Raw genomic sequence first — 17626 nt, 5'->3', positions numbered from 1 at the left:
GCACTCTGAGTCTCCCATCTAACATTGCTGACGAAGTAGAATTAAACAGAATCCGCCAATAACTGGGGAAAAAAAGCATTAGTAAAGAGAAAGTAATACTGTTGTAACAAATTGACCAAACGTACAGCAGTTTATGGTGCCCATGACTTCTGAATATGAAGCTATTTCGACAACAGAAGTTCCTCCGCTGGCGCTATCTCATTAAATAATTTGAACAAGTAGCACTGAAAACGAGAGCAGACTCTACACAGCCTGCCCACGTGAACATTGGCAGTGAAGTTGCTAATAACTAGCCGGTAGCCGCCGGATGAAAGCAGCGATCAAACGTTTCATCTTTTGGTCCGTCATATTTGTAGCAATGAGGCTCACGAATATAAAATCAGAATCATCATTATTGGTCAATTATGGAGAACACACAAGGATTTTGTCTTGTCTTGGCGTACAGGCTGCACTCGTATTATCAATATCAAGTAACTACAATAAACAAGGACATTTGAAAAAGTCTCGAACGACAAAATGCAAATGATTAAAAATCCAGCTTTTATTGAGAAATGAATCACCATATAAATCCAAAACAAAGTGACGATTCATTTTAAGGACGATAACAATCCATTCAATCAATACAATTGAAGAATCTGATGACAAAAAGTACAGGAACTGACATTACAAAACTTATCCTCATATACAATGATGAGAAGATTAGTGTTGATGATGATGACCATTGTGTGTGTTCTCCCCCACCAGGTCAGGATAGCCCAGGAAATCAAACACACACACACATGACTCAAGTGCCGACTCAGCGTGCACTGAAGACCAGCGCACGTCTGCGTTGAGGCTCAAGTGAAGGTGACAGCTGGACTAGCTGACTGCTGCTCCACATGTTCATTGCGCAGCTGACCGGTAGAGTCCCCGGAGGTAACTGCACTTCCGCTGCTCTTAATTTAGTCGCTTGTCTGTGCTTTATGCAAGCTCTCCTGGTTGATTTTCTTTCCTCCGTGGTTTTCAGCGACATAAATTGTCTTTTCCTGCAGGGTGAGACGACCGTAATCCCCTTTGGTCTTGCGTGACTGCACTATTGAAGTCCCATAGGGAGATCTGGCATTCTCCAAACCTTTTAAAAATGAATAATTAAATGATGTGCTCAGCCCAGTGCCTATACGTCAACGAGAGTGTGTGTACGGCATTAAATGTTGATGTTATGCATGGTACAACAACACACAATTTTGCTTGAGATGAACATTCAGACTGCCATCAAGATCAGTCTCACAGCATTTATGAGCCATTTTGATTGCATCTAAGCAGTGAGGGACGCTTGCATTGAACCATGTGACCTGGGGCCTTTTGATGGCGAGGAAGCATTTCAACTTCACAAATATGACAATTCTTTCATCTAGAGAGATGCTGATTCGGTCTTTTAGATGTTAATGTATGGAGAGAAAAAACACTGTGGCAGCAAAGATTAAGATGGAGAATAAATCGGCTGTTTCTTGAGATTTGGGCTAATATTAATGAGCCGAGACCGTATCAAAGATTTGAACTTTCTCTCACCCCTACGCTATGAATCAATTATTAATAACTGTGGCAGAGACTTGCATGGCTTTAGTATTCACTTGAATTCCTCTATGACAGTCTCTCTTTGAGTGATTTCATCCTGAAAAAGATAAATGAGCTGTAGGGGATTTATCAAAGCAACTTGATTGTCAGATTATGGAAAGCACACGGTTGAATTTTGTGTGTTGACTTGCCGGTGTCCTTGGAGCGTTGACACGAGTGCTATACATACATGACAAGGGAAACATTGCGGCAAGACTGAAATATCACACAATAACTGCATATTAATATATTCATGACTTGCCTCGCCCATCATCATTTATTTTTATTTTACTTGGGACACTCAGCATTTTTTAACGGATTGAGAGCATGGGAGAGAGAGCCGTGAAATGTCTTTCCAGTCAAGAGAGTGTATGTGCATCATTGTTGATTTACAGCCATGAAAATGCTGTTTGAAGTTCGGAGAAAATGGGAATGAGACTAAATGTCCGCTATATTACATACGCACACACACTCGGATGCATACACGTGTTCAATAAATACACTTCGCACGCAAATTCACAACCATTCACCAGCACATGCACAGACACAAACGCACACACTATCACAAAATATATAAATGCACCAATGTATCATAAAAAAACTAAAATTCTAATTGATACACAAAAAGACATACACTGACTACAAGTGCATACAATCATAAATGACATGTGTGCAATATATGCACAAGTGCACATCCACATTCAACGCATATAGCACACAAGAAAAATCGAAAGAAAAAAAAATCCCCTAATTTTGTTCAAGCTTTTTAATTGTCCAGCTCTACAGATTCTGATGGCCCTAAACAAATTCAAATCTACATGGCAGCATGTTGGGGCTTAATTCTGATTGGTGTCAAAGCTAGTATCCACATACGCATACCGGAAGCAGTGCAGCCAAGAGAAATGCTACCAAGTGAAGAGATGAGAACCCTCAAAAAAGCACACACACATACAATACAGCCTATAGAAATATGCGCACGCGCACGCTTCAACAAGGAGAGAGGCTTAGAGCTTCTCAGGAGGAGATCTTTGAAATATTTAAATGCTGAGGTTTTTTTTATGTGAGATTGATGGAATAAGGTCAGTGTTGCAGCTCCTTGCACTTCTCAGACAGCAACATGACGCCACACACTTGCAAAACTAACACGCGTGTGTGTGTGTGTGAATGTAAGTATGAAGGCTGAGGTTTAGCGAAGCTGAGGCTGCAGTGCCTTCAACAGCAGTAATTGGCTTGTTGGTGCAAGGAGGAGCCCATTTTCCAGACAAATCCTTTTACATAACACAGTCCTCCACATCTTGCTCCCGAAATAGAAAAGGTAATTCTAACATCACGGCTCTTAGTAAAAGAAGAGCACTTTTAGTGGCTGTGTTTCTTTTTTGCTGTTTTTTTTTCTAACTTTGAACTCCCTTCCGACATTCAACGGCAATAAATGTGAGTTCAACTCCTATCAGTTGCCCTTCTATGATTTACGTAATAACATATTGCTTCCTAGACAAAACTATCCAGATGGCACATGATGAAACGTTTGGGGCCTGTCACAAAAAAAGAAAGGACAACTACCAGATTTATGCTCGTCTCTTTCCTCTCACAATTTTCAAGCTGGGGCAGAAAGCTGATGCCAGAAAAAGATTCATCAATAATGCAACAAGAGGGTGAAGCATCGCCACTTTACCATGACAGAAGCTGCCCCGAGCCCTTCCACCAGCACCATCCAACAACTGCAATTCTTGATGCAGCAATGCAACATCTGAACACTAATGGCTGAGGGCAACCATGAATGAGTACCTTAAAATGTAGCATAATATGCTTGTGACTTCAAGGGAGCACAATTGTCACCTGCATACTGGGGCGGAAAAATGGTTCATTGCTTCACAACTGTGGGAGGGCTTTTTTTACGATGATATGGTGCTGCCCTCTTTTGGATCGACCCATCATAGAAGCTGAAGGAATAAATTTGTTTTAGAAATTACTTGTTAGCATTGGTGGACCCCCGAGGCCAGCAAGTCCATGTCTGCTCAGAGACACATCTACTTTCACAACCTTCAAATTCTAATTGTATTGATGTATTCGCAACAGTCTGTTCGCTTCATTTTGTTGCATTTCTCTTGGCTGTCCCGTTTCCAGTAAATTTGTTTTATTACTGTAAATTGAGGGGTTCGTAGTTTTGGAATGGAAGGCTCGACTTTACGAAACGACAAAAGGAGAGATGGATGCCTTTTGAACGCAGCTTAATTGAAAGGACGTCGTCTATGATACAGCATGACCGAGAACACGCTCTGCAACTAAAATCACTTTCTGCTTTCCCTTACTTCAACAGCCAATCAGGGGCTATCAACATAAAAACACGCTTGATTAGCATTATTACACAACAGAATGCCATTATGATAATCTTAGCATTAAATATGATGCTCAAACATAAAATGATCATGAATAATATAACATAAGCTTATATTATTATTGAAGTTGGGTAAGTATCCAAAGGCAATGCCTGTCACTGCATTTTCGAAGCCTTTATTTTATTTAACATCATTTGTTTTATCATCATCAACTAACAATATCTCATATCATCAACAAAACATCATCTCGTGTCTGTTTTAATGGCACCTTTGGAGGTTATTAAAAAGGCTGCCATTTTGAATGACCGTTTAATTCATTTGAAGTACTGCATTTATCAACAACACTGGGATCTGAAATACCAGGACTTCAGCGTCTAAAAACCAATGGAGCAAGTCAAACGTGTAATGAACACTTAGAACCAGACGAGGTCAGCAAAACAATTCAATCTTTGTACCGACATACTGTACTGTACATTCGATTCTTTGATCTGCTCCACCAACTAAATGGTACGCATTGCTTTTCTAACATGAGGGAGGCTATCCTATGAAAAGTATCAGTCCAGTCTACAAAACTGTTGCATGCTGGTCCGAGGCCCCTCAACGCAAATGTTTTGCCTCGATAATGAAGCAATTTCCAAATTTCTAGACCCTGAAAAGTTGCTAGAGAGAGACCACAAAAAATATAATTTGTAAAGAAACATCATTAGGTCGCACTATCCGAATGCATTGCATATAATCAACTGTAATATTTACTCGGGCGAGATTTATATGGTTTGTTTGTGGAGAACTTTTCTGTTAAAGAAATTGAGGAAACATGCCTATCACTCCATATTGTTTCGATTTGAAGTTTCAATAAGTGTTTGTTGAAAGGTTGTGCTGAGATCAATATGCTGGAAACGTGTGCAATGTTTTACATTTGATCCGAAATACTGTACATCTGACTCCTCCTTTGGAAGTTAGTGTACCTAATGTGAGCCCTCCCCTCTGCTGGATTCTCTCCTCTTATTGTCCACATCTCAGCCTGATGACAAACAGTGCACACACCGAGCGGACTTTGGACACACATATTTGGGATTTTTAAATGTGTATGGTCATATTTGCCCCGGTAAGTATCATCCTCTTTGATTTGCATTTTTCTTTTTTCAAGGAAATGAACGTAATCATTTTACCTATACAGTAGATGAGTTTGGTTTCATACACTTAAAAGTGAAGTAATACTGAGGTAAGAGTGTGAATCTTGATGTAAATATTTTTGTATCCGGTATACAGCTACATAAAACGTTCTCATTTTTAGAGTGCATGTATTTCATGCTTTGAATCTTGTAGAAGCGAGCGATATTGTGAAGGCGCAGCTGTAGAAACCTTTGATGCGAAAATGAATCAGCCTGCACTGCTGCGGCCACCCTCTAGTGCACAGTGAGCAGCACTTCCCACCTTTAAATTATTCAGCTTTTGTCTTCAAACCAATTAGAAATTGTAATAATCAGTCCTGTGATTTATTAATGGGAATACATTACGCAATAGGCCACGCTCACTCCGACACGTCCCCTGATAGTCTTTGCCTGTGAATGCTTTTGTCCTCACATGACTGCTTCTCATCTTCTCTTCCTCAGATTTTTGCCATTTGTGCGTTTGCAACATGCGGCGGCTACTTTGGGCACCTCCGGGTTAAAGTGGACTGTGCAGACAGTAGACAGAGTAACAGGAGCATCAACATTGAATTTGGCTATCCGTTCAGGTACACCACGACCGCTGTGACTGACAAACTTCGACCCAGTGAAAAATATTCACATGAACAAGTTCATGTATTGACTGTGTTGCATGCACTTTTTTCACCATAGAAAAGAAAAAAAAAACACTTCCTCCCCCACTAATATTTCATTTTTATGAAATAGGGCCTTTGACTAACGTTTCACTTTTATGCCAACATTTTTTCAATATTATTATGGTTACAGGCCGAATATTTCTTTCAACATTTTTAGTGCCTTGTCTAGATCGAGGCCTTTAAATAGGTTGCTGAGCTATTTATGTTTCAGAACAACTTGTGGATGGGAAAGTGTTGCATTATTAATAAGTTGAAAAAGTACACATATAAATGGAGTCGCCATCTGCTTCAGACAGGTTCGCTATATAAACGACACGCTTTGTGAACTTTTGATGTCTCAAACTTCCGCCAACAGTAGATTCAATGAGATACTTTTTTTTTCTTGAGGAAGACACACCTCGCATGAGCGGCAGAGAAAGAGATGATCTCTGTATCCTGTCACTAAATGAAGCGGTCTTTGAGCGAGCAGGCCCAAAGCATTGTGGGTGCACGTCTCTAGACAAAATCAATAGTGGAAACATTCTGGCGCGTCAAAAGGGACCACTTAAAGTTACAATCTTGACTGATCTGGCTCAGAGTGCATTTTGGTCTAATGATGCCATGAAGCGTCTCAGACAAAAGGGCCCTTTAAATGGGACCGGCTTCCTGCCTCCACATCACAAATGAGGTAAGCTCATTTCGATGAAAGTGGAACACAATGTCTTGGCCGAGCATGAGCATGCAAGTATTTTTATGGCCAAAGCTGGAGAAATCTTTCCATTCATTTTCAAACAAGGAAACCAAGCTCCCATGTAAAAGTGCACGTTACACAAGTTAAAATGAACCGACACTGGTTGACATAAACAAGGCTTAGAACATGTCCCAGGCAGTATCACAGCTTCAAGCGCGCAATGTAATTGGAGGCTGGTGCTTTTTTTTTTTTTTTGGTGGCGCGGTGACAGCAAACGTCTCACTGTCAGTCACTGTCACTTTGAGCCGACCATCTTATTAACAGTTCGGTTTGAGTGGGAATAGCAACACCATCACTTTTTGTTTCGTGACTTTCTAGCATTCAAATGTTCGAGCTTAAAGTAGAATTCAGGTAAAACACCCATCCGTCCATTTTCTAAAGCATTTGTCCACATTCGGGTCACGACTACACGCGGATTGTGACAGAGCAAAGATAAAATTAAATCATCAAACTATAACGTACAAATACAAACAGTACTGTACGTCTTATCTGTAAAATGAACTGACCACCCTATCACAATCTATATTTTCTCTTGACAGGCTGCAACAAGTGCATTTCAGGGCTCCGCTATGTGAAACAAAGAGGGAGGAAATTCTCTTCCTGGATGGCGACTTTTCCTCTCCTGCTCAGTTTTTTGTCACCGTGGGTGTGATCACGTTCCTTTACTCTCTACTGGCAACTGTTGTCTACGTCTTTTACCAGAACAAATACTTGAAAAACAACAGAGGCCCACCTGTGGTCAGTGCCGTTTCGGTCTCTCACTTAGCGAGGCGAGGAGTTGTTGGATTAATTTAGGCGGGTTTTGTCCTCTTCCTTCTGGTGTGCAGGACTTTGTGGTGACGGTGATCTTCTCCCTCATGTGGCTCGTCAGTAGTTGTTGTTGGGCCAAAGCGCTCTCCGATATCAAGACGGCTACCAAGCCTACCAAGGTGCTGCTGCTCATCCCTGCCTGCTCGGCTCAGGAGAACAAATGCACGGCTGCCCAGGAACCTCACTGGTCTCGGCTCAACGCATCTGTGGTGGGTTGAAATAAATCATCTTCAGCAATTTTATATATATATATATATATACGTATGTATATATATATATATATAATATATATATATATTGCATGCATGAATCGGCGTTATGTCATCAATGTCAAAAACTAGGTACAGGTGGGTTGGACTCAAATTGGAGAGGGCAAAAACATTTAGTCCAGGCAAAGGTTGATACATGTGAAAGACAAAATGAACAGGCAGAGGTACTACAGGCATGAGGCAAAAAAAAAAAAACCCAGAGTCAAAAGACTATGACACAAAACAAAAGCGTTGCAACGTGACCTTGGGTAGAATTGACAAACTGACAATGAGACGAGCCACACGAGGGGAATATATACAGGGCTTGATTGGGGATGTGATAAAAGGTGAGGGCAAAATAATCCGGGAGCAGCTGACACAGATGAGGAAGGGGATGAGGAGACAGAGCAGCCAGCAAATCATGGTTAAAATGGATGGATGAGTGCATCCATCCATTTTCCAACCCTCTTATTCTGACGAAGGTTGCGGGGGGTGCTGGAGCCTATCCCAGCTGTCTCCAGGTAGTAAGCGGGGGACACCCTGAACCGGTTGCCAGCCAATCGCAGGGCACATAGAGACGAACAACCATCCATACTCACACTCACACCGAGGGACAATGTAGAGTGTTCAATCAGCCTGCCAAGCATGTTTTTGGAATGTGGGAGGAAATCGGAGTACCCAGAGAAAACCCACACAGGCACGGGGAGAACATGCAAACTCCACACATGAAGGCTGGAGCAGGGATCGAACCCACGACCGCTCCACTTTGAGGGTGATGAGCTAACCACTGGACTACCGGGCGATTTAGGCTACTGCACTAACTTTCAATATTGCTCTCATCATCGCAATGTGTCCTTTTTATTTTATGTTTCCACATTTTAACCGCAATTTTACGACAGAGGAAGCAAATCTTATTTCCCTGAGGGAATGAACAAACAATCCAGCAGCAGTATCAAAAAAAAAATGACAAAGAGATTGATAAAGCTATGCCACCGTACAAAAAAACATAAGGAAGGACACGCGCAGAGGAAATTACTCCACAACACAACTATCAGGATTAAGACGGTTAAGACAAACGCAAGTTTATTCACATGAATTTTTCAGTTGAGTCACGGCTCTGTATTAAATATACGTAGGATAAATATATATGTTTGATTCTCACCATCAGCCCAACTATGATACATTCTTTTGATTTTCTCCCACCAGGTTTTTGGTTTTATCAACGTCATCCTTTGGGCTGGAAACATTTGGTTTGTCTTTAAAGAGACAGGCTGGTACAAGATGGGGCAGAGGTATCCCACCAGGAGCAGTTCGGGAAAACGAGAAATGCGTCAGCGACTCTACAGCGAGAGCAGCTTTGAAATTCAAGAGGAGAATTTTGGTCCTCAGCCGTCCAAACACAACAACTTCAACAAGACAAAAGAGGATTTAGGGATGCAGGCGTACCGGCAAGGCAGCTTCAACCAATCACAAATGAGCCAGGGCCTCCCGCAAACCTATCTCGGCCAGCCGGTCATGTAAGACGGTAAAGGAATGGCCCTGTGATCATTTGCAATGGCAAGTCGTTTTGCTTGATGTTAACTGGATTAATTTGACATTTGTATTACAGTAAAACTGTTTTGTTTTCATACATTGAAAACTTTTGACGTCATCTTTACTGACCACTATGATTTCAATCTAAACAACACACTCCAAAACAAAAAGACGTGTGAATAAAAAAAAATGGATGTGGTGGTACTAAGTCAGCTGATGTGCGTAGTTTATATGTTATTACAGTATATATGCCTGGTATCGAAGTGTGTTATCTTTTGATCCGTATAGATGTATAACAAATGTATGGAAGAATAAAAAACTGAGCAAATGGTGTTGTATGCAAGCACATCATTGCTGTAATCTTTTTTTTTTTCATTCATTAAGCTTCGCTAAAAGACAAGACAACCAATTTGGAAAAACTAAGTTTCGCCAAAAATTTAGATTGGTATTTAAGTGCCCCCCACTGAAAATGTTTCAAGAAGATAAATTGTTGTCTTCTTAGTGTTTATTAAAACCCTTGCTTCGGGTGCCTGGGATTAAAAAATTGCCCCTCAAAAAAATGTGCTCATTGTTTTAAGAAACCGCTCCAAAAAGACAATGTTCTTGTTGAGCCTTGCATTTTTCATGATCGTTACCATGGAATTCAAAATTATTTTTTGAAAGGATTTTGAGTGGCATTAAGTACAGCAGACCAAATTTCATCATCTCGATAGAAACGTGGGCTGTTATTTTCAATCATATCTTCTTCATCTTTATTTTAAGATTGTAAACAAAATGCATTTGTCCACATGCAAAAAGTTTTATTTCCAAAGATTGGTTCGGTAAAATTCAATGTCGCGATATTGCCTTAATTGGATTTGAATTTAAAGCAAAAATAAATCTAAATTTAGAAATCCGAGGCTTCTTCTATGTACACAAATGCCGATTTCTCTTATCTACTGTTCAGAAATCTAAGTATGTGTTCGTGATCACTTTGCGAGACAGACTAATTATTGCAGAGGCGTGCCTCAGTCTGCCCACATTGAAAGGGCACGTTCAAATGTGCAGTTCGATCACTTTTGTAATTAGAACGGCCATTTCTGTGGGCGCCCAAAGACACTCCTGTGCAATAATCATGCTGTCGAATCAGCATCTTGAGGTGCGCGAGTTAACTCGGCAAAGGAGATGCGCTCACAAAAACTAAATCAGACAGCTATGAAAAGAAATTTGGCGAGAAATAGGCCCTTTTTTGGAGCCTTACTAAATTCTTGCACAATGCCATCTTGACTATTAGGAGCCCGATTTTTAAAAGGCCATATTTTCTCCTATATACCAGTAGATATCCTTGCGTCCATGGAAAAAAGAAACAAAACATGTCAGCGGTGATTCAAAGCCAGCAAGCAGAAAGCAAAAGAGAGAATGCGAAATGAATTAGAAGTTCTTGGGGAGAACATTGAAGTGTGCGCCATGTGGCGTACCTGGATTATCGCCATCGCAAAAACCAGCAGGATAATCCCTCCTGGTGGCTGTTTCATCCCATTCAGACAATTAACGTAATACGTGGTCATATTTAAAACTCTCATGAATGGCTTGTCTATTTTCTTTGTTTTGACAAAGCCCGACAAAGAAGAGATTCTCGTTCAATTCAAGTGTGGTGTCTATCCTATAAAACAAGATGCAGTCTTTGCAATCTTGGGGGGGGGCGATGTTGGGGGAGAGTCGGGCTTTCTGTTACTCCGCGTGTTCGTTAATTACGGATGATGGAGACGATGAACAGTACCTTCGAAGGTTTTATTGTTCTTTTCTGCAGTTTACGAATCGATTCGGGCTTCTGAAAGTTTCAGATTTCGTCAGGAAGCCCAGAAAAAATACATGAGAGTCATGAGAATATATAGAGACAATGTGATAATGAGAGGCGGGGAGTTACGCCTCCATGCAAATCCCGGAGACAAAGAAAGGTCGATGCAATTCGATCTTGGCATGTTGGGAAAGTCCAGACCTCTCCCGCTGTGCGTAAATCTTAAGATAAGAGTCCCTCCCTGGGGGAACTTGACGACCTTCAGGGACACTCCCAAGGTCGGGGTCAAGGGCCACTAAAGTAAGCAGGAAATACCTTCAACAGCATTCTACATTCTTTGTTTCAAGTGTTTGAACAGAACCAACAACACAGAGGGGCTAAAAAAAAATCACAGGAAGGAACAGATTCCTTAACGAGAAACTATCATTCTACTTTTCGACGACTCAATGTTGTTTATTGAACGCTCCAAATCCAACGTTAAGGCCGGACCCGGCCTGCCATTTTTTTTTTCTCCAAATCTCCTCTAAACATAAATCGAACGTGTGACAGTATTTAAATTTGGTTGTCAATATATCACAACCATACTCCAAAACCTTTATCGTGAGATGGCACTTGTACCAAGGAAGAATATTAAATAAGGTTGATGATGAAATGTATTCATCATTGTATTCTTTATATGTCAGAGAGAATGATGGCTTCACGACAACTGCCGTATATGTTTAAGAGAGGCTAAAAAGGTTTCCATTCGCAGAGCTCATCAGTGAAGGCTGTTGTTCAATGGTGAACATCTGCCTGGAATTACATGCACTTTGTTATTAAGGCCTCAGCATGCAGCAGTCTTCTATCTAGTCCAAGTAGTGAAATGACGGGGAGAAGTGAGGCTCCTCTCTGCGGGTGCCGTTCCTCACACAATCGTTAATGGCACGCAGGTGTCCGGGGGCGCTTCTCTGCAATAGTAAATTACAGTGCATGTGCTCCCAGCCTGACAATTAGGATCAGTATGTGTGAAGAAAATAAAGGGTTGCATCACAGGATAGATGTCCCACTGCGTTTTGTACAGTCCCATGAATCCTAGTTGAGCTAATGTGTTACAAGTTTGCGTCTCACATTTGTTATGGGTCTATTTCGAGCAGTGTTCAACGTCATTTTTAAAACAACACGGCGTAGAACCTCTAATGTGCAAATGATATTGAACACGCAATGCTCATAATATTGGGTACACTGACAGTGAAGCAAGAGTTGGATCTCAAACGGACCCTGAGTTTTTCACAGCCTTTTTTTCTAAGCCCAAGCACAAAATTAACATTTAAAAAATTTATACTGATAGAATGATCTTGTCTCGATTTTCCCTAAACTGTCAATGTGACAGTTTAGTTGAACAGAGCTATCATTCTTTTGAATGAATGGCAACAAGTGGATTTATATATAATAAAATATAAATGTTATAATTTATAGTTATTTATATACGTTTTGTTCTTCTACTTCTCCCTTTCATAATTTTCCTGCTGTAAATTGGGAATTTCTCCATTGCGAGACAAATAAAGGTTTTCTTATCTTATTTTATCTCCACACACACACACACACTCTCACACACAGGGGGGGAGATTTGGATAGAGCACTTAACTGTTGGTTGAAAAATGCTCTTAAATTGTCCAGCTGATACTAAGGATCACCTCCAGAGAGCAGTATAGCGTTAAACAGTATGAACCATTGCACTTGTAATCCACTGCAAAACTCCAACCATCACCGTCTTTGTCATAGTATCCATACATTATTTCAACAGGTTTTTTTTTCCTCACAAGGGTTGTGAGTGTGCTAGAGCGTATCCCAGCAGTCGTAGGGAATTAGATTGCTGGGAGAGACTCGCAGAATGAACAAACGACCATTCACACTCACAATCACACCTCAGGACAATTTAGAGTGATCAATTAATCTACCCTTACCAGGAAACCGGAGTACAAACATTTTGTTGAATGAACATTTCTGACTTGTCAATAAAAATTGCGCATTTGTATTTTCTGTATAATGTGGAATATTTGACACAGCTCTACTAAATGGGTTTAGGGTTTGGGTTAAAGGTCAACGTAAATTCTGCCTGAACTCATTTTTAATGAAAAGAATCAACATGGTCATGACGGTAGCTCACTTAAATTCAAGATAATCCGTTGACGCAATCCAAGACGAGAAATTGTTTTAGCATCCACTTCTGGAATACCTTCTGGCTACAGTAGAGGATTCCCAACAGATTGCTTGAATGGACTTTGAGCTGTTGACCTACTCTCTGGCTTGTCATCCAGTTTAACTCCCATTAGGTGTTAAGCAGTTCATCTGTGATTAAACTGTTTGATCACCTCAGCGACAGTCAGGGTGCGCTATCGTGAGAACCCTTTAGTGGAACTGAGTGCATTTCAAGTGTTATTTTGTGTGTGTGTGTGTGTGCCTATTAAAACAAAATGGGATTAAGTAACTCCATATTACAGACCGGCGGTAGGATGTCACAGCCTCAGTGATGTTATTTAATCATTTGCTTATGTATTTTGCTCAGTGGGACAATGATGTTGTGTACGTATACTCTGGCTGCAGGTCTTATTCTCCTCGATGTGTTTAGGCTGATCCATCAAGTAAATATTAGCACTTGCCGCAACCGTCTGTCTCTTATTGTGTTTATATTATATTCCAAATTGGACCACGCTATGTCAAAGACACATGATACCTAATCAGACTAGACGGACAAGCAAAGATTGTACACGTTTGGGAAAAAAAAAGTCACATGAAGCCGGTTCATTAAATTGCAAACTTCAAAGTGATTGTGCTTCATACTGGCCCTTAAGCTACGTGCAAACGTACACTCAAACTTGTACCGAAGCCTTAATGGAATCACGCGTTTCTGCTTGTCGTAAGAATAAAAAGAAAAATGTCCAAATCAAGAGTCTAGAATACACAAATCTTTTCATGCATGCATTTATTTACTCCATCCTATGTTTTTTTGTCGTCTTTTTGTGAAATACATAAAAACAACCACACTGGAAGCCCAGTGAAACATAATTACATGAAAATAGGTTTGCAAGTGTGGTCGTGGTGCAGCAGCTTCGAACTTGATAGTCAAGCATTTTTGAGTGCCCTCACACTCTGTTTAGCGAGTCACAGTTCATTCGCACACACTGATGCACGCACACGCACGGACAACACAAAGCACAACTTCTGCAGCACTCTGGTATCGCTCTTGCACTGTTTTTTTGTATTTACATATTGACAGGTGAGTTGATATTCGTTAGTGTGTTTCATCCAGAGTCCATTTATTTTCCGTAATTCCATTTGGCAAAATCCAAGTTGTTGTTGTTGTTTTTTTTTATGGGAGCGTTTCAAAATCTGGATACAATCAATAAGGAAAATGTCCATGGGTTTTGAGGTGTCATCATATTTAAGACACAGAAGACACTTCTGTCTTGCTGGTTGAGACTGAACTCTCATCCTCCACCATGCCGCCCATTCCAATAGTGCTCAGCATGCAGTTACGGAACTGGAGTAAAGAGCAAAGGGAAGCGTTTCAGAACTGAAGTAGCAACGTTTCAAATCACAGCCAACCGAGACGTAAAATGCTCCACCAACCTGTTTGTTCATCAGCACATAGATGACAGGGTTGTAAAGGGCCGAGCTCTTTGCAAAGAAGGCGGGGAGAGCAGCTGTCAGGGCAGAGAAATAAGCTCCCTTGTTCATGAAGATCCATCCGGCGAAGGTGGCATATGGGGTCCAAGCGATCAGGAAGCCAAAGACCATCAGGACGCACATACGTGTCACTTCTTTCTCAGCTTTTTGGGTGGAGGCAGAGTCCTGCTGCTGGGCTGCAGCCTTGAAGAAAATCACAGATGTTGTTCAAGACCTACGTTCAACTAATTTAACAGTCTTTTGGTTCTTTTTTTGGTTTTTCAATATTGTAACAGATGGGCGATTAAAATCCAATGAACTACTTACAGCTTTGACTGTAAGCACGAGGCTGCCGTAAGTGAAGAAAATAAGGAAGACGGGAATGAAGAAATGGACCACAAACATGTAGATGACATAGGATTCATTGTTGTAGCCTGGGGCCAAAGTGTAGTAGTCGGGTCCGCAGGAGCACTGCATGCCCTCAGGGAGATATCTGCGGAAACGTTGACATATTGTATCAGGCTACTTAGATGTAATCATCTTGATCGGCGGTTAGCACTGCAAGAAGATTACAATTTGGAGACAATCTGTGTGGCATTTCATGCTCTCATTTTGCATGCAAGGTTTATTAAGGGCTCTAGAATTTGAAGCTCTCTGCGAGTTAGCCGTCTACGTGTACGGCAATCAAGCAAGGGTGTAAACGGTCTGTTGACCTTCAACACCCATTCACTGCCATTCACAGCTCTATGTCAAAGATGTGTTTTAACGGGGACAGTGAAAAGAGTTAAAAAGGTTGTACGCTTCGGTTGAATGCATTTAAATAGGTCTACCTGGACCAGCCAGCCAGCGGGGGTGCGGCGCATGCAAAAGCCATGACCCAGGTGAAGAAAACTCCAGCTGCAGCGTGGGTCCCAGTGAACTTGAAGCTTCCCATAGGTTTGCAGACGACAATGTATCTCTCCACAGCCAATACAACCAGAGACCAGAGAGCGACTTCACCTGTGGGAAACTTTGCTTAGCAATTGATCTTTAACCGCCACTGTAAGCACATTACACCCAAACTGATCTTACCGCCGAGCGTGGCCATGAATCCCTCGACTGCACAGGCGGTGGGTCCCAGAATGAAGTAGCCATTGACAGCGGATGTGATTGTGATGGTGAACCCGAAGGCGCACATGATGAGACCAGCCACAGCCAAGTTGACCAAGATGTAATTGAGAGGTTGCCGAAGTTTCTTGTTCTGAGCCGTGACCAACAATGTCAGCCCGTTGATAGGGGTCCCGGTGCAGATCAGGAAGAACATGTAACAAGCCAGAAGCCTGTACCAAATGGGATCCACCATGTAATACTGCTGGTATTCAAAGGGACTTCTAACAATCCCAGTCCTGTTGGACATGGGGATGTAGAAGTTCTTGCCCTCGGTGCCATTCGGCTCAAATTGTCCTTCCCAACCCATAGTTGTGAAGTTGGTTTGTGGGAGCTTCTGTCCGTCGAAACTCGGATAGCGGGTCTTCTCAATTGGTGTTGAACGCCAAACCCACTCCAGCAGCTGATGTCGTCCTGGGTGTTGTTTTATACCCCCTCAAGGAGATCCTCAAATTGGCCAAATTAGATTACAGGAGGATTGAGAGGCAGTGTACAGATCAAGTCTGACCAATTATTGACTTTGCCAAAGCATGAAGGCAATGCGGGTCACGTCTTTAACTCTCGACCAACCATCACACACTTTTACTTCATGGGGACATGATTTCATTGACTGTGACCCATATGTCAACAATAAACTTTTTTTTTCTGAACACGAAGCTGATTTAACTTTCATCATTATTCATATGTGACCTTTTCTGCAAATAAATCAACAGTGTATGCTCTCAGCGCTCTCACTAACAATCGCTTTCCTATGATGGTCCATTTCATTGATTATGGATACAATTGCTATGCACACATAGTTTGAAAAGTATGCATTGCTGCCCGGCTCATATACTTGTAACAAAAATACTGGATTGGAAATGGCTGTCAGTATTCCAATATTGACGCATTCCAATCCAAGATATACCGGTACTTGTTTTGCAATGAATAACTCATGGATATTTAGGCCACAAAATTAGGTACAGCTTCACAAACTAATGTGAGCGCTGTGTCAAAAATGGGATATTCCACATTACATATGTTAATCAACATAAAGGGGATTAAATCACGGAGGAGTTTGAGTTTCCTGACATAATTACAGCTTATCACTTCCACAGCTTGGCATTGAAGTCACTGTGGCCGTCCGCTTCTCAGTGACTTGAAGAGGAAGTGTGATCAGGTTAATCCACTTATGGGTCTACGCCTGTGTTTCCCAACTTTTACTGAGCCGAGGCACATGGAGTATTTTACACAGGAAAACTGTACTGTATTGAAATAACGTACCATCTTACTTGGTGCGAAATCTGGGCCCATTTTAGTTAAGCACAAAGCTGATATACAGTGCAAACGTCCAGGGGCTATACTCAGTGACATTCAACAGTCACCTCAGTGCAACACTTACAATACGAGGATATTGTATATCATAAGGGGGTTACATGGTAGAATATATATATATATATATATATATATATATATATATATATATATATATATATATATATATATATATATATATATACACACACAAAATTAAACAACCTTTCGAATGCCTTTTGGTTCACAACATTCGGCTGAATTGAGCCTCTTAATATTAACCAATTGAAAACTGCACGGTTTCATTTTAATTTGTCATGACTAGACTAGCCGCACACTGTTGCCTCTGGTGTGCGTGCGTGCGTGCGTGTGTGTGTGTGCTCAAACTTCGGAGACACGTAAAGTCAAGCCTGACAACGCATCAGACAGGCACTTCCACACACACACGTTCAGTATCATCCTGTCATATATATTGCGCGTCGTCCCGCACGCGGTCTGTCCTTCCGTCTGTCCCTTTTCAAAACGTACCTACTTCACCGCGCCGCTGCGCGCCGCCACTGCGCCGCCACTGCGCCGCCACTGCGCCGCTCAGGCAGTGGCTCACTACGATCGCGCGGGCATCTTAGCGAAAAAATGTTGTCTACCCACAAGCATTGCAATGAAATTGTTAGTTATTTAGTAGAGCTAAAC

The 17626-nt window shown here is 41.5% G+C and overlaps 2 protein-coding genes and 1 long non-coding RNA gene across 3 annotated transcripts; 1 reads left to right on the top strand and 2 right to left on the bottom strand.

Annotated features, from left to right (window-relative positions):
- Window positions 1-521: 521 nt before the first annotated feature.
- On the bottom strand, window positions 522-7335 carry LOC127607324 (uncharacterized). Its single transcript, XR_007964048.1, has 2 exons — window positions 7218-7335; window positions 522-1111 (listed from the first exon to the last, which is right to left on the bottom strand). It is a non-coding gene; the product is annotated as an uncharacterized LOC127607324 (long non-coding RNA).
- Window positions 4236-9407, top strand: synprb (synaptoporin b). Its single transcript, XM_052075502.1, has 5 exons — window positions 4236-5034; window positions 5543-5667; window positions 7024-7222; window positions 7312-7503; window positions 8749-9407. Exons 1-5 carry the CDS (start codon window positions 5011-5013, stop codon window positions 9061-9063), a joined length of 855 nt encoding a protein of 284 aa, XP_051931462.1. The 5' UTR covers window positions 4236-5010; the 3' UTR covers window positions 9064-9407.
- A 4390-nt stretch (window positions 9408-13797) lies between these two features.
- Window positions 13798-16059, bottom strand: LOC127607300 (green-sensitive opsin-like). Its single transcript, XM_052075496.1, has 5 exons — window positions 15569-16059; window positions 15328-15496; window positions 14825-14990; window positions 14462-14701; window positions 13798-14372 (listed from the first exon to the last, which is right to left on the bottom strand). The coding sequence occupies exons 1-5, from the start codon at window positions 15951-15953 to the stop codon at window positions 14274-14276; spliced, it is 1059 nt and encodes a 352-aa protein (XP_051931456.1). The 5' UTR covers window positions 15954-16059; the 3' UTR covers window positions 13798-14273.
- Between the last annotated feature and the right edge of the window lie 1567 nt (window positions 16060-17626).

This window comes from Hippocampus zosterae, chromosome 9 (genome assembly GCF_025434085.1).
Source record: "Hippocampus zosterae strain Florida chromosome 9, ASM2543408v3, whole genome shotgun sequence".
NCBI classification, from domain to species: domain Eukaryota; kingdom Metazoa; phylum Chordata; class Actinopteri; order Syngnathiformes; family Syngnathidae; genus Hippocampus; species Hippocampus zosterae.
Note: the sequence above shows the minus strand (reverse complement) of the source record. Positions and strands in the feature narration are given on the sequence as shown.

Excerpts from the sequence above, each read along its gene's own strand:
- LOC127607300 (XM_052075496.1), bottom strand. The coding sequence starts at position 15,953 with ATGGGTTGGGAAGGACAATTTGAGCCGAATGGCACCGAGGGCAAGAAC. Across the intron at positions 15,497-15,568 it reads ATTCATGGCCACGCTCGGCG|GTGAAGTCGCTCTCTGGTCT; the intron begins GTAAGATCAGTT and ends AGTTTCCCACAG. Across the intron at positions 14,702-14,824 it reads TCGTGCTTACAGTCAAAGCT|GCTGCAGCCCAGCAGCAGGA; the intron begins GTAAGTAGTTCA and ends ATTTTCTTCAAG.
- synprb (XM_052075502.1), top strand. The coding sequence starts at position 5,011 with ATGTGTATGGTCATATTTGCCCCG. Across the intron at positions 5,035-5,542 it reads GTATGGTCATATTTGCCCCG|ATTTTTGCCATTTGTGCGTT; the intron begins GTAAGTATCATC and ends TCTCTTCCTCAG. Across the intron at positions 5,668-7,023 it reads GAATTTGGCTATCCGTTCAG|GCTGCAACAAGTGCATTTCA; the intron begins GTACACCACGAC and ends TTCTCTTGACAG.